At 32.8% G+C, this 17525-nt stretch overlaps 5 protein-coding genes across 5 annotated transcripts in view; 2 read left to right on the top strand and 3 right to left on the bottom strand.

Moving 5' to 3' along the window:
* LOC119614411 (FH1/FH2 domain-containing protein 3-like) overlaps window positions 1-17269 on the bottom strand; it is a gene marked incomplete at its 5' end in the record, with an annotated part of 31144 nt that extends 13875 nt beyond the window's left edge. Inside the window, 8 exon segments of the mRNA XM_037970542.1 lie at window positions 2013-2159; window positions 2220-2664; window positions 12504-12708; window positions 14821-16155; window positions 16158-16190; window positions 16507-16656; window positions 16718-16974; window positions 17043-17269. Of these exon segments, the coding sequence (XP_037826470.1) occupies window positions 2013-2159; window positions 2220-2664; window positions 12504-12708; window positions 14821-16155; window positions 16158-16190; window positions 16507-16656; window positions 16718-16974; window positions 17043-17269 (2799 nt within the window).
* On the bottom strand, window positions 3611-4115 carry LOC119614407 (acyl-CoA-binding protein-like). The gene is made up of 2 exons (XM_037970538.1): window positions 4025-4115; window positions 3611-3960 (listed from the first exon to the last, which is right to left on the bottom strand). The coding sequence occupies exons 1-2, from the start codon at window positions 4028-4030 to the stop codon at window positions 3715-3717; spliced, it is 252 nt and encodes an 83-aa protein (XP_037826466.1). The 5' UTR covers window positions 4031-4115; the 3' UTR covers window positions 3611-3714.
* On the bottom strand, window positions 8243-8720 carry LOC119614410 (acyl-CoA-binding protein-like). Its single transcript, XM_037970541.1, has 2 exons — window positions 8611-8720; window positions 8243-8549 (listed from the first exon to the last, which is right to left on the bottom strand). Exons 1-2 carry the CDS (start codon window positions 8614-8616, stop codon window positions 8304-8306), a joined length of 252 nt encoding a protein of 83 aa, XP_037826469.1. The 5' UTR covers window positions 8617-8720; the 3' UTR covers window positions 8243-8303.
* LOC119614409 (acyl-CoA-binding protein-like) lies at window positions 9243-9706 on the top strand. The gene is made up of 2 exons (XM_037970540.1): window positions 9243-9336; window positions 9399-9706. The coding sequence occupies exons 1-2, from the start codon at window positions 9331-9333 to the stop codon at window positions 9642-9644; spliced, it is 252 nt and encodes an 83-aa protein (XP_037826468.1). The 5' UTR covers window positions 9243-9330; the 3' UTR covers window positions 9645-9706.
* LOC119614408 (acyl-CoA-binding protein homolog) lies at window positions 11960-12494 on the top strand. The gene is made up of 3 exons (XM_037970539.1): window positions 11960-11998; window positions 12096-12114; window positions 12173-12494. The coding sequence occupies exons 2-3, from the start codon at window positions 12109-12111 to the stop codon at window positions 12416-12418; spliced, it is 252 nt and encodes an 83-aa protein (XP_037826467.1). The 5' UTR covers window positions 11960-11998; window positions 12096-12108; the 3' UTR covers window positions 12419-12494.
* Window positions 17270-17525: the final 256 nt, after the last annotated feature.

Raw genomic sequence — 17525 nt, 5'->3', positions numbered from 1 at the left:
CTAGACTATAGACTAGACTATAGACTAGACTATAAACTAGACTATAGACTAGACTATAGACTAGACTATAGACTAGACTAGACTAGACTATAGACTAGACTATAGACTAGACTATAGACTAGACTATAGACTAGACTATAGACTAGACTATAGACTAGACTATAGACTAGACTATAGACTAGACTATAGACTAGACTATAGACTAGACTATAGACTAGACTATAGACTAGACTATAGACTAGACTATAGACTAGACTATAGACTAGACTATAGACTAGACTATAGACTAGACTATAGACTAGACTATAGACTAGACTATAGACTAGACTATAGACTAGACTATAGACTAGACTATAGACTAGACTATAGACTAGACTATAGACTAGACTATAGACTAGACTATAGACTAGACTATAGACTAGACTATAGACTAGACTATAGACTAGACTATAGACTAGACTATAGACTAGACTATAGACTAGACTATAGACTAGACTATAGACTAGACTATAGACTAGACTATAGACTAGACTATAGACTAGACTATAGACTAGACTATAGACTAGACTATAGACTAGACTATAGACTAGACTATAGACTAGACTATAGACTAGACTATAGACTAGACTATAGACTAGACTATAGACTAGACTATAGACTAGACTATAGACTAGACTATAGACTAGACTATAGACTAGACTATAGACTAGACTATAGACTAGACTATAGACTAGACTATAGACTAGATAGACTATAGACTAGACTATAGACTAGACTATAGACTAGACTATAGACTAGACTATAGACTAGACTATAGACTAGACTATAGACTAGACTATAGACTAGACTATAGACTAGACTATAGACTAGACTATAGACTAGACTATAGACTAGACTATAGACTAGACTATAGACTAGACTATAGACTAGACTATAGACTAGACTATAGACTAGACTATAGACTAGACTATAGACTAGACTATAGACTAGACTATAGACTAGACTATAGACTAGACTATAGACTAGACTATAGACTAGACTATAGACTAGACTATGACTAGACTATAGAGTAGACTATAGACTAGACTATAAACTAGACATAGACTAGACTATAGACTAGACTATAGACTAGACTATAGACTAGACTATAGACTAGACTATAGAGCTAGACTATAGACTAGACTATAGAACTAGACTATAGACTAGACTATAGACTAGACTATAGACTAGACTATAGGACTAGACTATAGACTAGACTATAGACTAGACTATAGACTAGACTATAGACTAGACTATAGACTAGGACTATAGACTAGACTATAGACTAGACTATAGACTAGACTATAGACTAGACTAGACTAGACTATAGATAGCTATAGACTAGACTGTCGACTAGACTATAGACTAGACTATAGACTAGACTATAGACTAGACTATAGACTAGACTATAGACTAGACTATAGACTAGACTATAGACTAGACTATAGACTAGACTATAGACTAGACTATAGACTAGACTATAGACTAGACTATAGACTAGACTATAGACTAGACTATAGACTAGACTATAGACTAGACTATAGACTAGACTATAGACTAGACTATAGACTAGACTATAGACTAGACTGTAGACTAGACTATAGACTAGACTATAGTCTATGATAAAGACTTTACAATAGACTATACTAAAGATTAAAGGATATTAGACAGACCTAATAAAAAAACTTAATTTACAACCTAAAATGCTTCTATGTTCTTTTCTCGGTTTATTTGTGTTTTATTAAATTCAGATTTCAATAAAATATTCAATAGCCCAAAGCGATATTTTTGTTTAAGTAGAAAGAAAAATTATAATCAACTTTAAACCAAAACTAGCCCTATAATATTTAGCCGTTAGATAGATAGCAGTTTAGTAAATCACATACATAAGTTAAAAGGCTCTCTTTGCATGTATCGCACAGCCCTTAAATTAGCATTATAAGTACCTATAAATTGTATTAAAAAAAACTTACCTTTGTCATTAAATCTTTGGCTCGGGACTCGAACAAATGTTCTAATTTTTGTGTATCAACATTGGCGGCCGGTAATTCATCCCAAATAGTTTTACCCACAGATACGGGTATTAGATCTTCTCTAACCTCTTTCCAAAAGAGTTTGACCTAAGAAAATATTAAGTAAAATAAATCTCTACTATTTCGATAACTTCTGCTATAACTTACCGTTTTCTTATTTTTCTTAATCGTATTCATACTACTCATATCACCATTTATCGAACCATTCATGGAACTATTAAAACTATTCGTTAGACTGGCATTACCATAACCACTATAACTAAACATGGGTGGTGGTATAAGAGCACCACTACCATTACTAGTATTTGACATGGACATGGGATGATTCATGGGTGGTGGACACACTAAATGTGTAGGCATCATGGGTGGTGGTAGCGCCACACCTCCTATTGGGGGAGGCGGTGGTGGTATGCCTCTGCCAAAGCCTCTAGGAGCTAATATATCCTTTTCGTCTTCCGAGTTCAAATCGGTAAAGTCGAGATCACACAAATTGAGTGGTCTTGAAATGTTGCGTACCAATTCTTCCCATTGTAGATCGTTTTCGGATTTTTTCGGTTCGGGTTTTTTGATTTCCTGATCGACACTAGAGGATCTGAAAGGAAAGGTTAATGAAGATTTGATTAAAATATTTTAGAATTTTGGAGAAAAGAATAGAGACCAAATTTGACTAGAAAGTTCAACACGAAATCGCCGTAAGACTATAGGCCAGACTATAGTCAATACTTTAGACCAGACAATATTCACACTATAGGCGAGAGGATGTCGGACTATAGTCAAGACCATAGGACTATGACAGACTATAGTCTAGTCTATATGATAGACTATAGGCCAGACTATAGTTAAGACTGTAGTCAAAACTATAGTCCAGACTATAGTAAAGTCTATAGGCCAGACTATAGTAATGACTATAGGCCAGAATATTGTCAAGACTATAGGACAGAATAGTGTCAAGACTATAGGCCAGAATATTGCCAAGACAATAGGCCAGACTATAGTCAAGACTTTAGGTCAGACTATAGTAAAAACTATAGGCCAGAATATTGTCAAGACAATAGGCCAGACTATAGTCAAGACTATAGGCCAGACTATAGTATAGTCTATATGACAGACTATTGTGAAGACTATAGGCCAGGTTATAGTCAAGTCTATAGGCCAGACTGATGCCCAACCTATAGACAATACTATAGGCCAGACTATAAGACAGACTATAGTCAAGACTATAAGCCAGACAATAGTCAAGACTCTAGGCCAGACTATAGTCAAGACTAAATGCCAGACTATAGTCAATACTATAAGCCAGACTATAGACCAAATTATAGTCAAGACTATAGTCAAGATTATAGGCCAGTTTATAGTCAAGAATATTGTCAAGACTCTAGGCCAGTATAAAGAGAAAAATATAGTCAAGACTATAGCACACACTTTAGGCGATGTTATAGTTAAGACTATAATAGGCCAGACTATATTGAAGATCATAGGCCTGACTATAGTTTCTAGTTTTTACAGATTTTCTTAAACTTGAATAAAAAAACGTTAAATTAATTTATTAAATAATAAAACAACAATTTATTTCACAATAAAAAAAGGGGAAATGGATGGATAGAGACCAAATTTGACTAGAACTTTCAAGCTATACATCGCCTTAAGCATATTGAGGAGCATATTTCTCATAGGCAGCAACATAAGCAGCCTTAGCAGCATCTTGGCTCATGCCCTTGTTGGCATTCCAGGCGGTCCATTTGGCGGAACCCTTAACATCAACAGCACTGGGCTTTTGGATATTGCAATCACCAGCAGTGGCTTGTTTATAGAGACCATAGAATTCCAAGAAGACCTCATTTGGAGGATTCTTGGTGAAAGACTTGGCTTTTTCGGAGGCGGTGGCAAACTTTAAGATATAATTTAATAAATTAAAAATTCTTTAAAATTTTTTGTTAATATAAAATACTCACATCCATTTTTATGTTTAGTTTAGATGTTACTTAGTTGGGTTCAACGAAAGTACTATGTTTACACTGCTAAAAAATTGCTAATTTATAGCAAAATTTTTCACCAAATGCAATTTCACATTTTTTATTAGTAATTCATTATATTTTTTATAAAAGTATATAATGTTTAAACTTTATTATTTAATAGATTATAACAAAAGTGCCCCCCAGATAAAGTATTATAAAATATAGATAATCGTAACAGAATTTGATAAAAAAAAGGGGAAAAGGTTAAACTGCATTTCAGCTAAAAATAGGTTTATTTGATATACAACGGTAAAAAATGCTAAAATTTAGATTTCATTTTAATAAACTGCCAAAATAGTTTTCTATTGAGATTGATAAGATTTTTTTACCCACCATCAAAAAAGATGGGGGGTATATTGATTTTGTCATTCCGTTTGTAACACATAGAAATATTGGTCATAGACCCACAAAAGTATATATATTCTGGGTCCTCATTAAATTCTAAGACGATCTAGCCATGTCTGTCCGTCTGTCCGTTCGTCTGTCTGTCTGTTGAAAGCACGATAAAGTCTGAATGGAAGGAGCTAGAGGGTTGAAATTTCACATAAATATTTCTTATAGGTAAGGTTTGTTTGGTATTGAAAATGGGCAATATCGGTCCACGTTTTCGGATAGCCCCCATACAAGTGGCCCCTCGAAAAGCAGCTTTAACAGCCATAACTTGTTTAAAAATACGAATATAGCGATGAAATTCGACATAAGTAAGTTTCTTATGATCCAAAATCAATATGCGAAATTTTATGAGGATCGGTCCATAATTGACCTTATCCCTCATATAAGGTCCCCTTCAGAAAATGACTTTAACGCTCATTACTGGCTTAAAAATACTAGTATATAGATGAAATTCGACATAAGTAAATTTCATACGAGTCAAAATCTATCTAAAAAATTTTATGAGGATCGGTCCATGATTGACCCTACCCCCCATATAAGGTCCCCTTCAGAAAATGACTGCAACGCTTATTAATGGTTTAAAAATACGAGTGTAGCGATGAAATTCGACACAAATAAATTTAATACGAACCAAATTCTATCTATCAAATTTTATGAAGATCGACCCATAATTGACCCTACCCCCCTATATATGGTCCCCTTCAGAAAATTACTTTAACGCTTATAACTGGCCTAAATATACGAGTATATAGATGAAATTCGACATAAGTAAGTTTCAAACGAGGTTTGATGGTGGGTATATAAGATTCGGCATAGCCGAATATAACACTCTTACTTGTTTTATCTTAACTTTATAACAGTTTGATATTTATGTGAGACTGCTTGGGGCTGCTAAGGAAACGTGACTACGAACAAGTAGCTGAAATATGTGGGTGACACACTATTAAGTTAATTGAAAAAAGATTTCACACCATCATTAACCAATTTTCGATGATTTTATTGATCACTGCAAATAAGTAGTAGAGCACTGAAAAGATCACAAAACTTTCTAAGGGAAGTAGATCGCTGGTAAGATCTGTAGACAACTGTAACTGTGACGCTGTAACGATCAGCTCATATTTTCCATAACAATATAGATCGCAGGAGAGATAAACGAACAATTTTTAATAAAAAGTAGATCGCTGAAGGGAACAGTCAACCGTTTTTTATATAAAAAAGATCGCTATAAAGATCAACTAATTTGTTTTATACTAAGTATATTGCTGATGAATTAAGCTCAATATCTCGCAGGAGAAATCAACTTATTCAGATTACTGGAACAAGTAGATCACAGTACGATCAGCCCACAACATCTTATAGATCTCATGAGTGATCAGCTCATAATATTCCATAAAAAGTGGATTGATGGAAAGATTAGCAGATATAGGAAGTGGATCGCTAAAACGATCAGCTCACACTTTCCTGCACGATAAAAATTAGATCGCTTTTTCCATAAAAAGTGGATTGATGGAAAGATAAGTTCATATAGGAAGTGGATCGCTTAAAAGGATCAGCTCACACTTTCCTGCACGATCGCTGAAAAGATCAACTATTTCGCTGAAGAATAGAGCTCAATATTTCCTAGAGGAAAAATATCTCACAGTAAAAGATCGCAGGAGAGATCATGATGAGTTGATCTCCCAATAGATCGCTGGAATAAGTAGCTCACAGTAGTAGATCATATGAGACATCTGCTAATCGTTTTCCATAAAAAGTGGAACGTTGGAAAGATTAGCTCATATAGGAAATAGATCGCTGAAACGATCAGCTCTCACTTACTTGCACGATATACATGGTAGTTCGCAGGAGAGAACAACTAACAATTTCTAGTAGCTTACAGTACGATCACCCTTATGCTATAGATCGCATGAGAGATTTGGGATTAAAATTTTAAAATTAAAATCATTTCTTCTATAAATTTTTCAGAATTTTCTCTTAAATTATCACCTATTTTTTTTGAGTGTATGTATAATTGCATACACAAGTTTATTTTTATAAAAATTTCAATAACTCATAAAAATAAGTTTCAATGTATTTCCTTTACTAAATTTTCAAATTTTTTATAGCAAGTTTGTCGAAATAATAATGATGATGACAATATATTTATTACTTTCTTGCCTACATAGAATAAAAACGCTTGCATTGTATATATACAAGTACATATTCGAAAACCTGATAAGCCTTAGCAGGGCCACATGTCTTTAGGCTAAAAGTCGTTATTGGAACTACCACCGCCTTCTGCAGAGATAAGAGAATTGGTAACCACCGGTTTATTGAAATGCCGGTGTAAACTTGCGAATGTTTTATAGGTAGATATGTGTATATTTATTTTAGATTTGAGTTTGATAAGATTTTGATTAGACTAATTGGAAGCAATTAAATGACAGTAGTTGATAAATATTAAAAAAAAGCTTAAAAGAGAAGTTAGGTTATTATAACCTACAGTGAGTTTTAAAAGAAAGTTTTTTTGATTAAAATTCTTATGGAATAAATTATTTAATTTCTGATGAATATAGGAGATCTATAGGAGAAAATCAGCTGCTAAAAAGAATAATAGAACTGATAAAATCTTAAAGAAAATATTTTGTGAAAAAAATAAAGATCATTACTTTCTGATGATCATTTTCTAAAGCAAATAGATTGCTGAGGAGTTTATCTCAAAATCTCTTAAAGAAAAGAGACCTCTTAAAATGTCTATAAGAAACACATTACCGATAATTTCAAAGAAATATATTTGACACCAAAGAGTTTATAATTTTTTTTTCAATAACATCCGTTGTCAAAGTAAAAACATACGTACGACAACACTATGTAATGTTGACAACGCAACGTTGTCGTTCTATTCGTTGTCGAAATATAAACTTTATACACATCCGTTGTCTAAATGTTAACAAACGTGGTAAGCTAACTATTGGCAACGGATTGTTTGTCAATAGTGAGCCTACAACGTTTGTTAACATTTAGACAACGGATGTGTATAAAATTTAGATTTCGACAACGAATTGTTACAATGTTGTTAACATTACATAGTGTTGTTGTACGTATGTATATATTTTGACAACGGATGGTATTGAAAAATTATAAACAGTTTGGTGTCAATTTGGTAACATGGGATTCCACCCGGTATTTACCCGGCAGTTGGAAAAATTTTGGGTAAATACGATTTTAAATCAGCTCAAAATTCTCTATAGCCGTCATTTACAAAAGAGGAGAAAATCAAGATGATCGTTAAAGAGATCGTATCACAATTGTAAACAGTTTCTTATAGGATATGTTAGGTAAAACCGATCGTCTCGCTATTTTCCTTAGTAAATAGATCGCTCAAGAGATAGACTCACAATAGAACTAAGAAAAGATCTCACATTTTTGTTAAGGAAATTGACTGCTGGAAAGATCAACTCTCAATTTTCTATAGGAACTACATTCAACGATCGGATGAAACAAACGTAATCTTACTATGCGCATAATAGTAATGTCCATAATTTAATTAAGAAACATTTTGAGCTGATCTGTTTAGCGATCTATTTGAGCTGTTACTCTCAAGTGATCAATAAATTTTGATCAGTTTCCTTAAGGAATTCTTAAAATTCTTAAACCAAAAGGTAAAAAAATTCCTTTCAGATATTATATGAAACCTAATAAATTCTTTAAGGCAGCGGATCGTATAGCATTTAAAGGATTTTTCTTTATGAAATGTTTTGTTGTAAAATTATATTTTAGTAATTTTATTTTTGTTACATTTTATTCAAAATTTTTAATTTTCCTCAAATTATTAGTTCAAAATTTAAGCATATTTGGGAGCATATTTTTGATAGACAGCAATATAGGCCTGTTTGGCGGCATCCTGAGACATACCCTGATGTCTTACCCAGGCATCGTATTTAGCTTTGGCAGTCAAATCTGTTACACCAGGTTTGGCAATGTTGCAATCACCTACAGTGGCTTGTTTGTAGAGACCATAGAATTCCAAAAATTCCTCATTTGTAGGCTTCTTAGTGAAGGCTTTAGCTTTTTCGCAGGCAGTATTGAACTATAGGAAAAGTAAATATTTCATATAAAAGTACGACTTTTTTGGGCCTAGAAATACTTACATCCATTTTGTTTTAAAGTTTTGGACTAATTACTTTGATCTTTACAATTGCAATACAATTTTGAACTGTAGCTACTGCTAAGACTTTCTTGAGTTCTTATAGCATTATTTTCGATTTCTAGAAGTGTTAATAATTCCTGTATTATAGAGTAAAATGTTATCTTTGGATTATCTATTTGATTTATTGGAACTCAATAAATCATTGCATTTCATTAATATGATTTTTATTTCCTAGAGGAAAGCGATCCCTAAAAAGTCGACTCATAGTTTTAAAGGAAAAAGATCGATGCGAAGATCAGTTTTAAATTTCCTATAACTGGGTTATATTTATTCTGTAAAGTGTTAAACAAAATTAAGGAACTTCTTGTACTGTTCATATTGAAAATTTCTACCAATTCGTAGTGCTAAGACTTATGTAATTTGTTCAGCATGATTTCCTAGAACTTATAGCTTTTTAGGTAAATATTTAAAGTCCATTTTATTTTAACCAACAAAATTACCCAACATAAAAATCAAATTTATTAACTTTGTATTTAATGCAATGATTTATTAAGTTACAATAAATCAAATAGATAATCAGGTGATAAGATTTAAACCTATAATACGGCAGCTACTAAAGCTTCTAACAAACGACTATAAAAACTCTAGAAAATCACAGCAAGAGATACAGTTCAAAATTGTCTAACAATAGTAAAGACCAAAGGAATAACTCATATTCAAAATGGATGTAAGTATTTCTGGGTCCAAAAATATATCGAATTTTTAATTCAAATATTTCTATACCTTTAGTTCAACACTGCCTGCGAAAAAGCCAAAGCCTTCACCAAGAAACCCACCAATGAGGAATTTTTGGAATTCTATGGTCTCTATAAACAAGCCACTGTAGGTGATTGCAACATTGCCAAACCTGGTGTAACCGATTTGACTGCCAAAGCTAAATATGATGCCTGGGTAAGACATCAGGGTATGTCTCAGGAGGCCGCCCAACAGGCCTATATTGCTGTCTATCAGAAATATGCTCCCAAATATGCTTAAAATTTCAACTCTTTTTAATGAAAAAAATTTAATAAATTGTTTAAAAATTATTACTACAAAAATTGCAAGTGTTTTTTTTTTAGTGATAAGACATTATCTAGAATTTAAATTAAGTGCAAGCATAATTTGAAAACAAGATAATTAATAAAGAAAATTGGCAAAGTCCATAAAATGTGTTAGAGTCTGATACTATTAAAAGAAGTTTACATTAAAATTCCTTTTGAAAATGTCTATAAATTTAATGAAATAGTAAGAGTTTAAGTTTAAAGCATCAAGCAGTAATTTGATATCAAATCTGATATTTAAAACTATCAGATTTAATTCTTCTAGAGATAGATCAGCTCAAAGTTTCATAAAGATCAATCAATCAATGAAGAGATAAGATCAAAAATTCCAAAAGTTAGGTTATAGCTAAAACTAGCAGCTCGAAATAGTCCAAAGGAAAATGATTATTGAAGAGATCAGCTTCAAATTTTATAAAGAAAAGAGATCAATGATGAAGGTCAAAACTTTTAAAAGTTAAGTGATCGCTAAAAATAGCAGCTCTAAATATTCTCGCTGAAGAGATAAGCTCAAAATTACCTAAAGGAAACTTATCTCTGAATACATAAGCTCTAAATTTCAAAAAGAAAACTAAAGGCAGCATATCATTAGGGAAGTAAGCTAAAAGCAAAGTGATCGTTAAAAACTGATCGCTGCAAAAATGTTCTTAAAAAAAAACTGATCAATGAAGAGGTCCGATCAAAATGTTCGTTATGACTGAACGCTAAAGATAACTCCTAAAGAAATCATATTGCTAAATAGAACGGAATTAAATTTCCAAAAGAAAAGTGATCTCTAAAAAGAATAAGCCCTAAATTTCCTAAACAGAACTGATCGCTGAAGAGATAAGCTCAGCGTTCGCTAAAATGTTCCAAAGGAAAGTGATCGTTAAAACATCAGCTCAGATCAACACAAAATTTCCTAAAGCAAACTGATCGCAGAAAAGATTTTCTTATAAAAAAAAACTGATCGATGAAGAGGTCTGATAAAAATGTTCATTAGGACTGATCGCCGAGGATTATTCCAAAAGAAATCCGATCGCTAAATAGAACTACATTAAATTTCCAAAAGAAAAGTGATCTCTAAAAAGGTTTAAATTTCCTAAACAGAACTGATCGCTAAAGAGATAAGCTCAGCGTTCGCTGAAATGTTCCAAAAAAAGTGATCGCTAAAAAGATCACATCTAAATATCATAAAGGAAATTGATCGCTGAAGAGATCAGATCAACACAAAATCTTCCAAATTAAAGTGATCGTTAAAAAGATTAGCATTAAATTTCCTCACTGAAAAATATGTTCTAAATTCCCTAAAGGAAACTACTCGCTGAAGAAATCAGCACAAAGTGTTTCAAAGGAAAGTGATCGCTAAATAGATCGGATCTACTAAATATCCTAAAGGAAATTGATCTCTGAAGAAATCAAATACAAATTTCTTAAAGGAAACTGATCGTTGAAAAGTTTAGCTCTAAATTTGCCAAAAAAAATGATCGCTGAAGAGTTGAGATAAAAATTTTCTTAAACAAATCGATCGCTAAAGATATCAGCTAAAATTTGAAATGATATGTTCCAAAGGAAAGTGATCGCTAAAAATACCAGAACTAAATATCCGAAACGAAATTGATCGCTGCAGATATCAGATCCATATTAAAGTGATCGCTGAAAAGATTATCTCTAAATATTCTGCTCAAAATGTTTCAAAGGAAAGTGATATCTAAAAAGATCAGATCTAAATATACTAAATGTAATTGATTCCTGAAAAAATCAAATGCAAATTTTTTAAATGAAACTGATCGCTGAAAAGATCAGCTTTAAATTTCCTAAAATAAACTGATCGCTGAGAGGTAAGATACAAATTTTCTTAAACAAATTGAATGCTAAAGAGATCAGTTAAAATTTCAAACGTTGCTAAATAGATCAGAAAAGAACTTGCTCGCTAAAGAAAACTGATCGCTTGATCCACTCAAAATTGCACAAAGGAAACTGATAGCTAGTCATATCAAATGTTTTTCTATTAAAATAATCTTTTAAATTCTAATAACTACGTAAGAACCTTAAAATAATCACTTTTATCGCTTAATAATAATCGATCGCAATTTGAATAAATATGTATTATGAATATCAAATTTGCAGTTTATCAAATTTTTAAAAAAAAGGAAATAAAAACTTATCACAAAAAGCATAGAAGATCATAAACATATAAGAAACAACAACATACTTCCTGATAAGCTAAACAATATCACTAAAGTATATAAATAATTGAATTTGAAACAATTAACCACATATTCATTAACACTTTAGTGTAAACAACAAGTGGTAAGTTAAAAGAAATCTACATTTTTAAAAGCCAATAAATTTTTAAAAATTAATTTTTACATTTCAATTTCCTGCCTGGGGACCTTTCTCTAAACAGAATTTAAGCAAACATGGATGTAAGTTTGAACATATCTGAAATTGATTGATTTTAAAGCAAAAATGTTTCTTTTCTAGTTCGCCACCGCTACCGAAAAAGCCAAGTCTTTCACCAAGACTCCCCCAGATAATGTATTCTTGGAATTCTATGGTCTTTACAAACAAGCCACCGCTGGCGATTGCAACAGCGATAAACCCGGTGTTTTGGACTTGAAGAACAAGGCCAAATGGGAAGCCTGGAACAGCCATAAGGGCATGAGTCAAGATGCTGCCAAGGCTGCTTATATTGCTGCCTATGAGAAATATGCTCCTCTTTATGCTTAAATTATGGATTAGACTTCTTTTTTAATGACTAGGACCCTGTAAATATGTGATAAATAAAATAATTGTTCTAAAACTACACACTCACCTTGACATTTCGCCTTTACTTTTACTCTTTGCCAGACCCTCTTTCGCTTTCGATATTAAGCCCGACATATCGCCAACAATACGGTTTTGTAATTTATCATCCTGTGTAGGACTTGTGGGTAAATTACATAGTTTCTGGGTTAAATCTTTAACAGTGTGATCACGTTTTAGTTGTAGTAACAGTTTTTTATCCTCATTATCGGATTCTAGTGGGAAATCGATAGATAATTAGTTTAAGTTATTGTTTTGGGGGTGGATGGAAATTTAAAACATTTTTTTTTTAATAAATAGTTTATAGAGAAAGTAAAAATAATGTTAAAACATATATTGATGCTGATCGTTAATTAATTGCATTATTAAGCCGCAATATAGTTAAAAATATGAATATGAATGAATTAAAACTTTTAAATATTTTAAAAGGAGACAAATTACAACTGCAAAGACAAGGAAAAGGAGTTTTAATTTCTTTTAAGGCATATCGCCAAATAGATCGGTTCAAATTTCTTATAAGAAGCAGATCACTGCAGATCACCTCATAGTTACCTAAATGAAACAGATCGCTGAAGAGATTAATTCACAATTTCCTGTAGGAAAAAAAATCTTATAGAAACCAGAATGCTGAAATGATATCAGAAACAGATCTCAGATTACCTCTCAATTTTCTCTAAGATACAGATCTTTAAAGAGATTAACTCACAATTTCCTATAGGAAACTCATTGCTGAACATATCGGTGCACAATTGACTATAAGTACCTGATCACCTAAGAGATCAGCTCATAGTTTTCTATCGCAAACAGATTGCTGAAGAGATTAGCTCTCAATTTCCTATAGAATACAGATCTTTAAAGAGATTAACAATTTCCTATGGGAACCTCATCGCTGAACAGATCAGTGCACAATTTACTATAAGTAAGAGATCACCTAAGAGATCAGCTCATAGTTTTCTATCGCAGACAGATTGCTGAAGAGATTAGCTCTCAATTTCCTATAGAATACAGATCTTTAAAGAGATTAACTCACAATTTCCTATGGGAATCTCATCGCTGAACAGATCAGTGCACAATTTACTATAAGTAACAGATCACCTAAGAGATCAGCTCATAGTTTTCTATCGGAAACAGTTTGCTGAAGAGATAGGAAACAGATCTTTAAAGAAATTTACTCATAATTTAGTATAGTAAACTCAGCTGAACAGATCAGATCACAATTTTCTATAAGGAACAGATCGCCTAAGAGATCAACTCACAATTTCCTATAAGAAACTAATCGTATAAGAGATACACTCATAGATCGCGGAAGAAATTTTTTTTATAGGAAACAGTTTGCGGAAGAAATCAACTAGCAATTTCCTATATATAAGATCACTGAACATAGCAGATCACTATTCCCTTTAGAAAATCTGCTCTCAAATTTAGAATTAAGAAATAAATCACTGAAGGGATCAGTAGACAACTTTAGTCCACAAATTTCCTTCATGAAACAGCTCTGGAAATAGATCAGCTAAAAATTTCCTATAGGAAACAGATCAATGATAAGATCAGCTCACTATTTCCTTTGGGAAACAAATCGCTCAAGGGATCTGATTCTATACGAAAAAGATAACTGATGCTATCAGCACTCAATTATCTATACGACAGTTTGAAGTAGAGATCAGTTTAAATTTTACTATAGGAAACAGATCGCTAAAATGATCAGTTAACAATTTCCTTTAGATACTGCATACAATTTTCTATAAGAAATAGAACGCTGAAGAGATCAGCTCTCAAATTACTGAAAAGATCAGTGGACAGTTTCTGCCCACAAATTTGCTTCATGTTTAGGCCAAGGAATGGATCATTTAAAAATTGTCTATAGGGAACAGATCACTGAAAAGATCAGCTAACAATTTCTTTGGGAAACAGATTAGTCAAGGAATCTGCTCACATCGCTGAACAGATCTATGAGATCAGCTAACAATTTCTTTGAGAAACTGATCGCTCAAGGAATCTGCTCACAGTTTTTATAGCAAAGGGCTCGCAGAGTAATAAGCCCACAATTTTCTAAATGAAACAGTTCAAAGATCAGTTAAAATTTGACTATCGCTACAAAGACCAGCTAACAATTTTCTTTAGATATCGGATCGCTAAAGAGATCAACATTCAATTATCTATAAGAAATAGATCGCTGTAGAGATCAGAGAAGAGAAATATAAAGAGAAAATGTGTTTTAAGAAATCCTAAATAAAAACGAGAAGTAAAGAGATAAGATTATAACCTCCCGTCTTTACAATTGTAATTTTTAAATCTCCCCGTTTATTTAACCTAAAAAAAGAACTTACCATTAATTTGTAATAGATCAACAGGTTGATCACTGTTGCTGTTAAGATTATTATTAGTAGTATTTACCGCGTTATTGGCTTGATTGGAATTTGGAATTATATTATTAGTAGTTGTATTTTGATTGTAGCTCATATTGTTGCTGTGTTGGTGGTAAAAATAAGGTGGTGGTGGTGGTGGAGGTGGAGGCGGTGGAGGCATTCGCATATTATTAGCATAACCCCATAAATCTGGTGGTGGAGGTGGCGGAGGTGGAGGCGGTGGTGCCACTGATGTTGTGGTCGTTATTGTGTTATTGTAAGCATTTTGTACAGGATATGAAACTGTAGGTGACATAACGCGCTGTCGTGGTGTTGAAGGGTTACTATATGTTGTTGCTGTTGTTATATTATCCTCCATTGTTGTTGTTGTTGCTGAGGCTTTCACAGGCGTAGTATGGGGTGTAGAGGTTTGAGGTATATAATCAAAACCAGATGCTAAAGTAGGATTAGTCATTGCTGTAGAAGTTGTGGTAGAATTTAAAGTTTTCTTTGGACTTGAATTTAGAGAGGATAAATTGTGTTTTATAGGCGAGGTGGTCGTGGTGGTGGGTGACTGTATAGATTGTTGGTGTTGTAGTTGATTCTTTGGTGTACTATTGTTGATTTGATTGTAGTAGGTGTTCAAACGATTCGCATCATTTTCAAATTTCTTATAATTTACAACATTATCACAGTGATTGGCATGAAGATTCGTTCCATTAACGACTGCAACTCCCTCCAGATTATTTGTCTCTGCGGTGACATTGTGACGTTGAATATTCTTCATGAGGCCATTGATGACAGTGGCATTACGTTCCATGAATAGATTTTTCTTATTGTAAAATTCCGCCGCTGGTGATGTAGCTGCGGTAGCATTAACATGGTGGTTGAGGTGGTGTTGATGATGTTGCAATTTATTTGTATTGGATTTATCAAAGGAATTGTTGATAATTGAAATGGTATTGGTACCCAATAATTGTTTCGTTGGACTCAATAGATTGATGTGATTGTTGTTGTGTGTTGTAGTATTGGAATTGGTAATGATGTGGTGGTTGTTGTGATTGTTGGTTATAAGAGCATTGTTATTGTTAGTAGCATTTGCATTGGCAGTTGCATTGACAATGACATTTAAATTGGCATTAACATTAGAATGATTGATTGTATTGTTATTATTATTATTACTATTGATTTGATAAGAATGTTTGAAATTATTATTATTATTGTGGTTGTTGGTATTGGTGATATGATTGTTGTTATTATTGTAATTGCAATTATTCTCATTTATGATATTTAATGATTCTGGCGGACTGTCGCCATTTTCAATGTCACTGGTATGGCGGTAACAAGTTGTCCTTTTGAACGAGGGGGATTTGATAAGCATTCACATGATTTTTTTTCCGTTAAACGAGCCAATACAAAATTTGTGAAATGACATTTTATTTTGTTTAAATAGGAAAAACAACAACAAAAAAACGGAAACGAAAACAAAACAAAGAAAGAAAAAATGTAGAGTGATTACACATGGATGATATGGCGGTAGAAGGATAAAGGGGTTAAATTATGTTGATTTTTATATAAAATTTTTTGAAAAACCAAAATTAGAATGATTTCTTAAACAACACAAGAGTTATTATATAGTATTTATTGTTTTTTGGGGAGAAAACTTACCCATATCTTCTCTTTTATCGGCCGAATTCATATAACCATTAGCAGCCACCGCTGCAGCAGCTTCCTGTTGCTCTTTAAGGAAACTACGATGTCTCTCGGCTCGTTCACGACGACGTCTGAGACCAGGTGTAACACCAGCACCATCACGGGCTAAAATTGAAAAAAACCACTTAAGAAATTTCCGAAGTTCAACAAATTTCTCTCTACTCACGTTTCTTTTCCGCAAAAACCCCACCACTAAATTCCGCCGAATTCGTTGAACTCGAACTATCCTCATCCAAGGCCGGTTGGGTGGGTGTTAAGCGCATATGAGTGGGTAGGACTTTATTTATATTACCAGGACTAGTGCCCGTGCTATGACGTCTTGATTTTCGACGTTCAGCCGTATCGGTAGAACTGCGAAAACGTTGAGTCTTACGTAAAGTGTTGTCGGGCAGTCGGGTACCATCCGATTCACCGTCTTCAAATCTAAAAAATAGTAATAAATTTAAATAATATTTTATTAAATTTGGAATAAAAAGTATAACCACACTTACTTCAATACTGCTTCATAAAGTTGCAATTGATTTAATAGATCCATATCCGTTCCCGGTTTGGACATATAATGTTGTATCACAGATTCCATACCTTGCTGTTCCAATAAATCACTTTCATCGTAAAAACTATCTTGATCATTTAAACCCTCTAGGGTTTTATTGATAAGCGAAGCAGCATATATTACCAATTCAGCATCGGCATTATCGTAGTCTTTCAAAAGTCTGAAATTTTAAGCAAAAATACGGATTTGAAAAAAATTTCATACATTATTCTTTAGGATCAAAGTTGGAACATATTTAATTTTTCTCTGTTTACAACCGATGATTTACTAGACTACAGACCGGATTATAGACTAGTCCATAAACTAGAATATATACTAAATTATAAACCAGACTATTGACTAGAATAAAGGCAGCACTACAGACTAGACTATAGTTCAGATTTTAGACTAGACTATAGAATAGACTATAAAGTAGACTATA

The sequence above is a fragment of the Lucilia sericata genome, unplaced genomic scaffold (assembly GCF_015586225.1).
Source record: "Lucilia sericata isolate MDLA Ls3-8-SP2 unplaced genomic scaffold, ASM1558622v1 Contig002864F_arrow, whole genome shotgun sequence".
In the NCBI taxonomy this organism is placed as follows: Eukaryota; Metazoa; Arthropoda; class Insecta; order Diptera; family Calliphoridae; genus Lucilia; species Lucilia sericata.
Note: the sequence above shows the minus strand (reverse complement) of the source record. Positions and strands in the feature narration are given on the sequence as shown.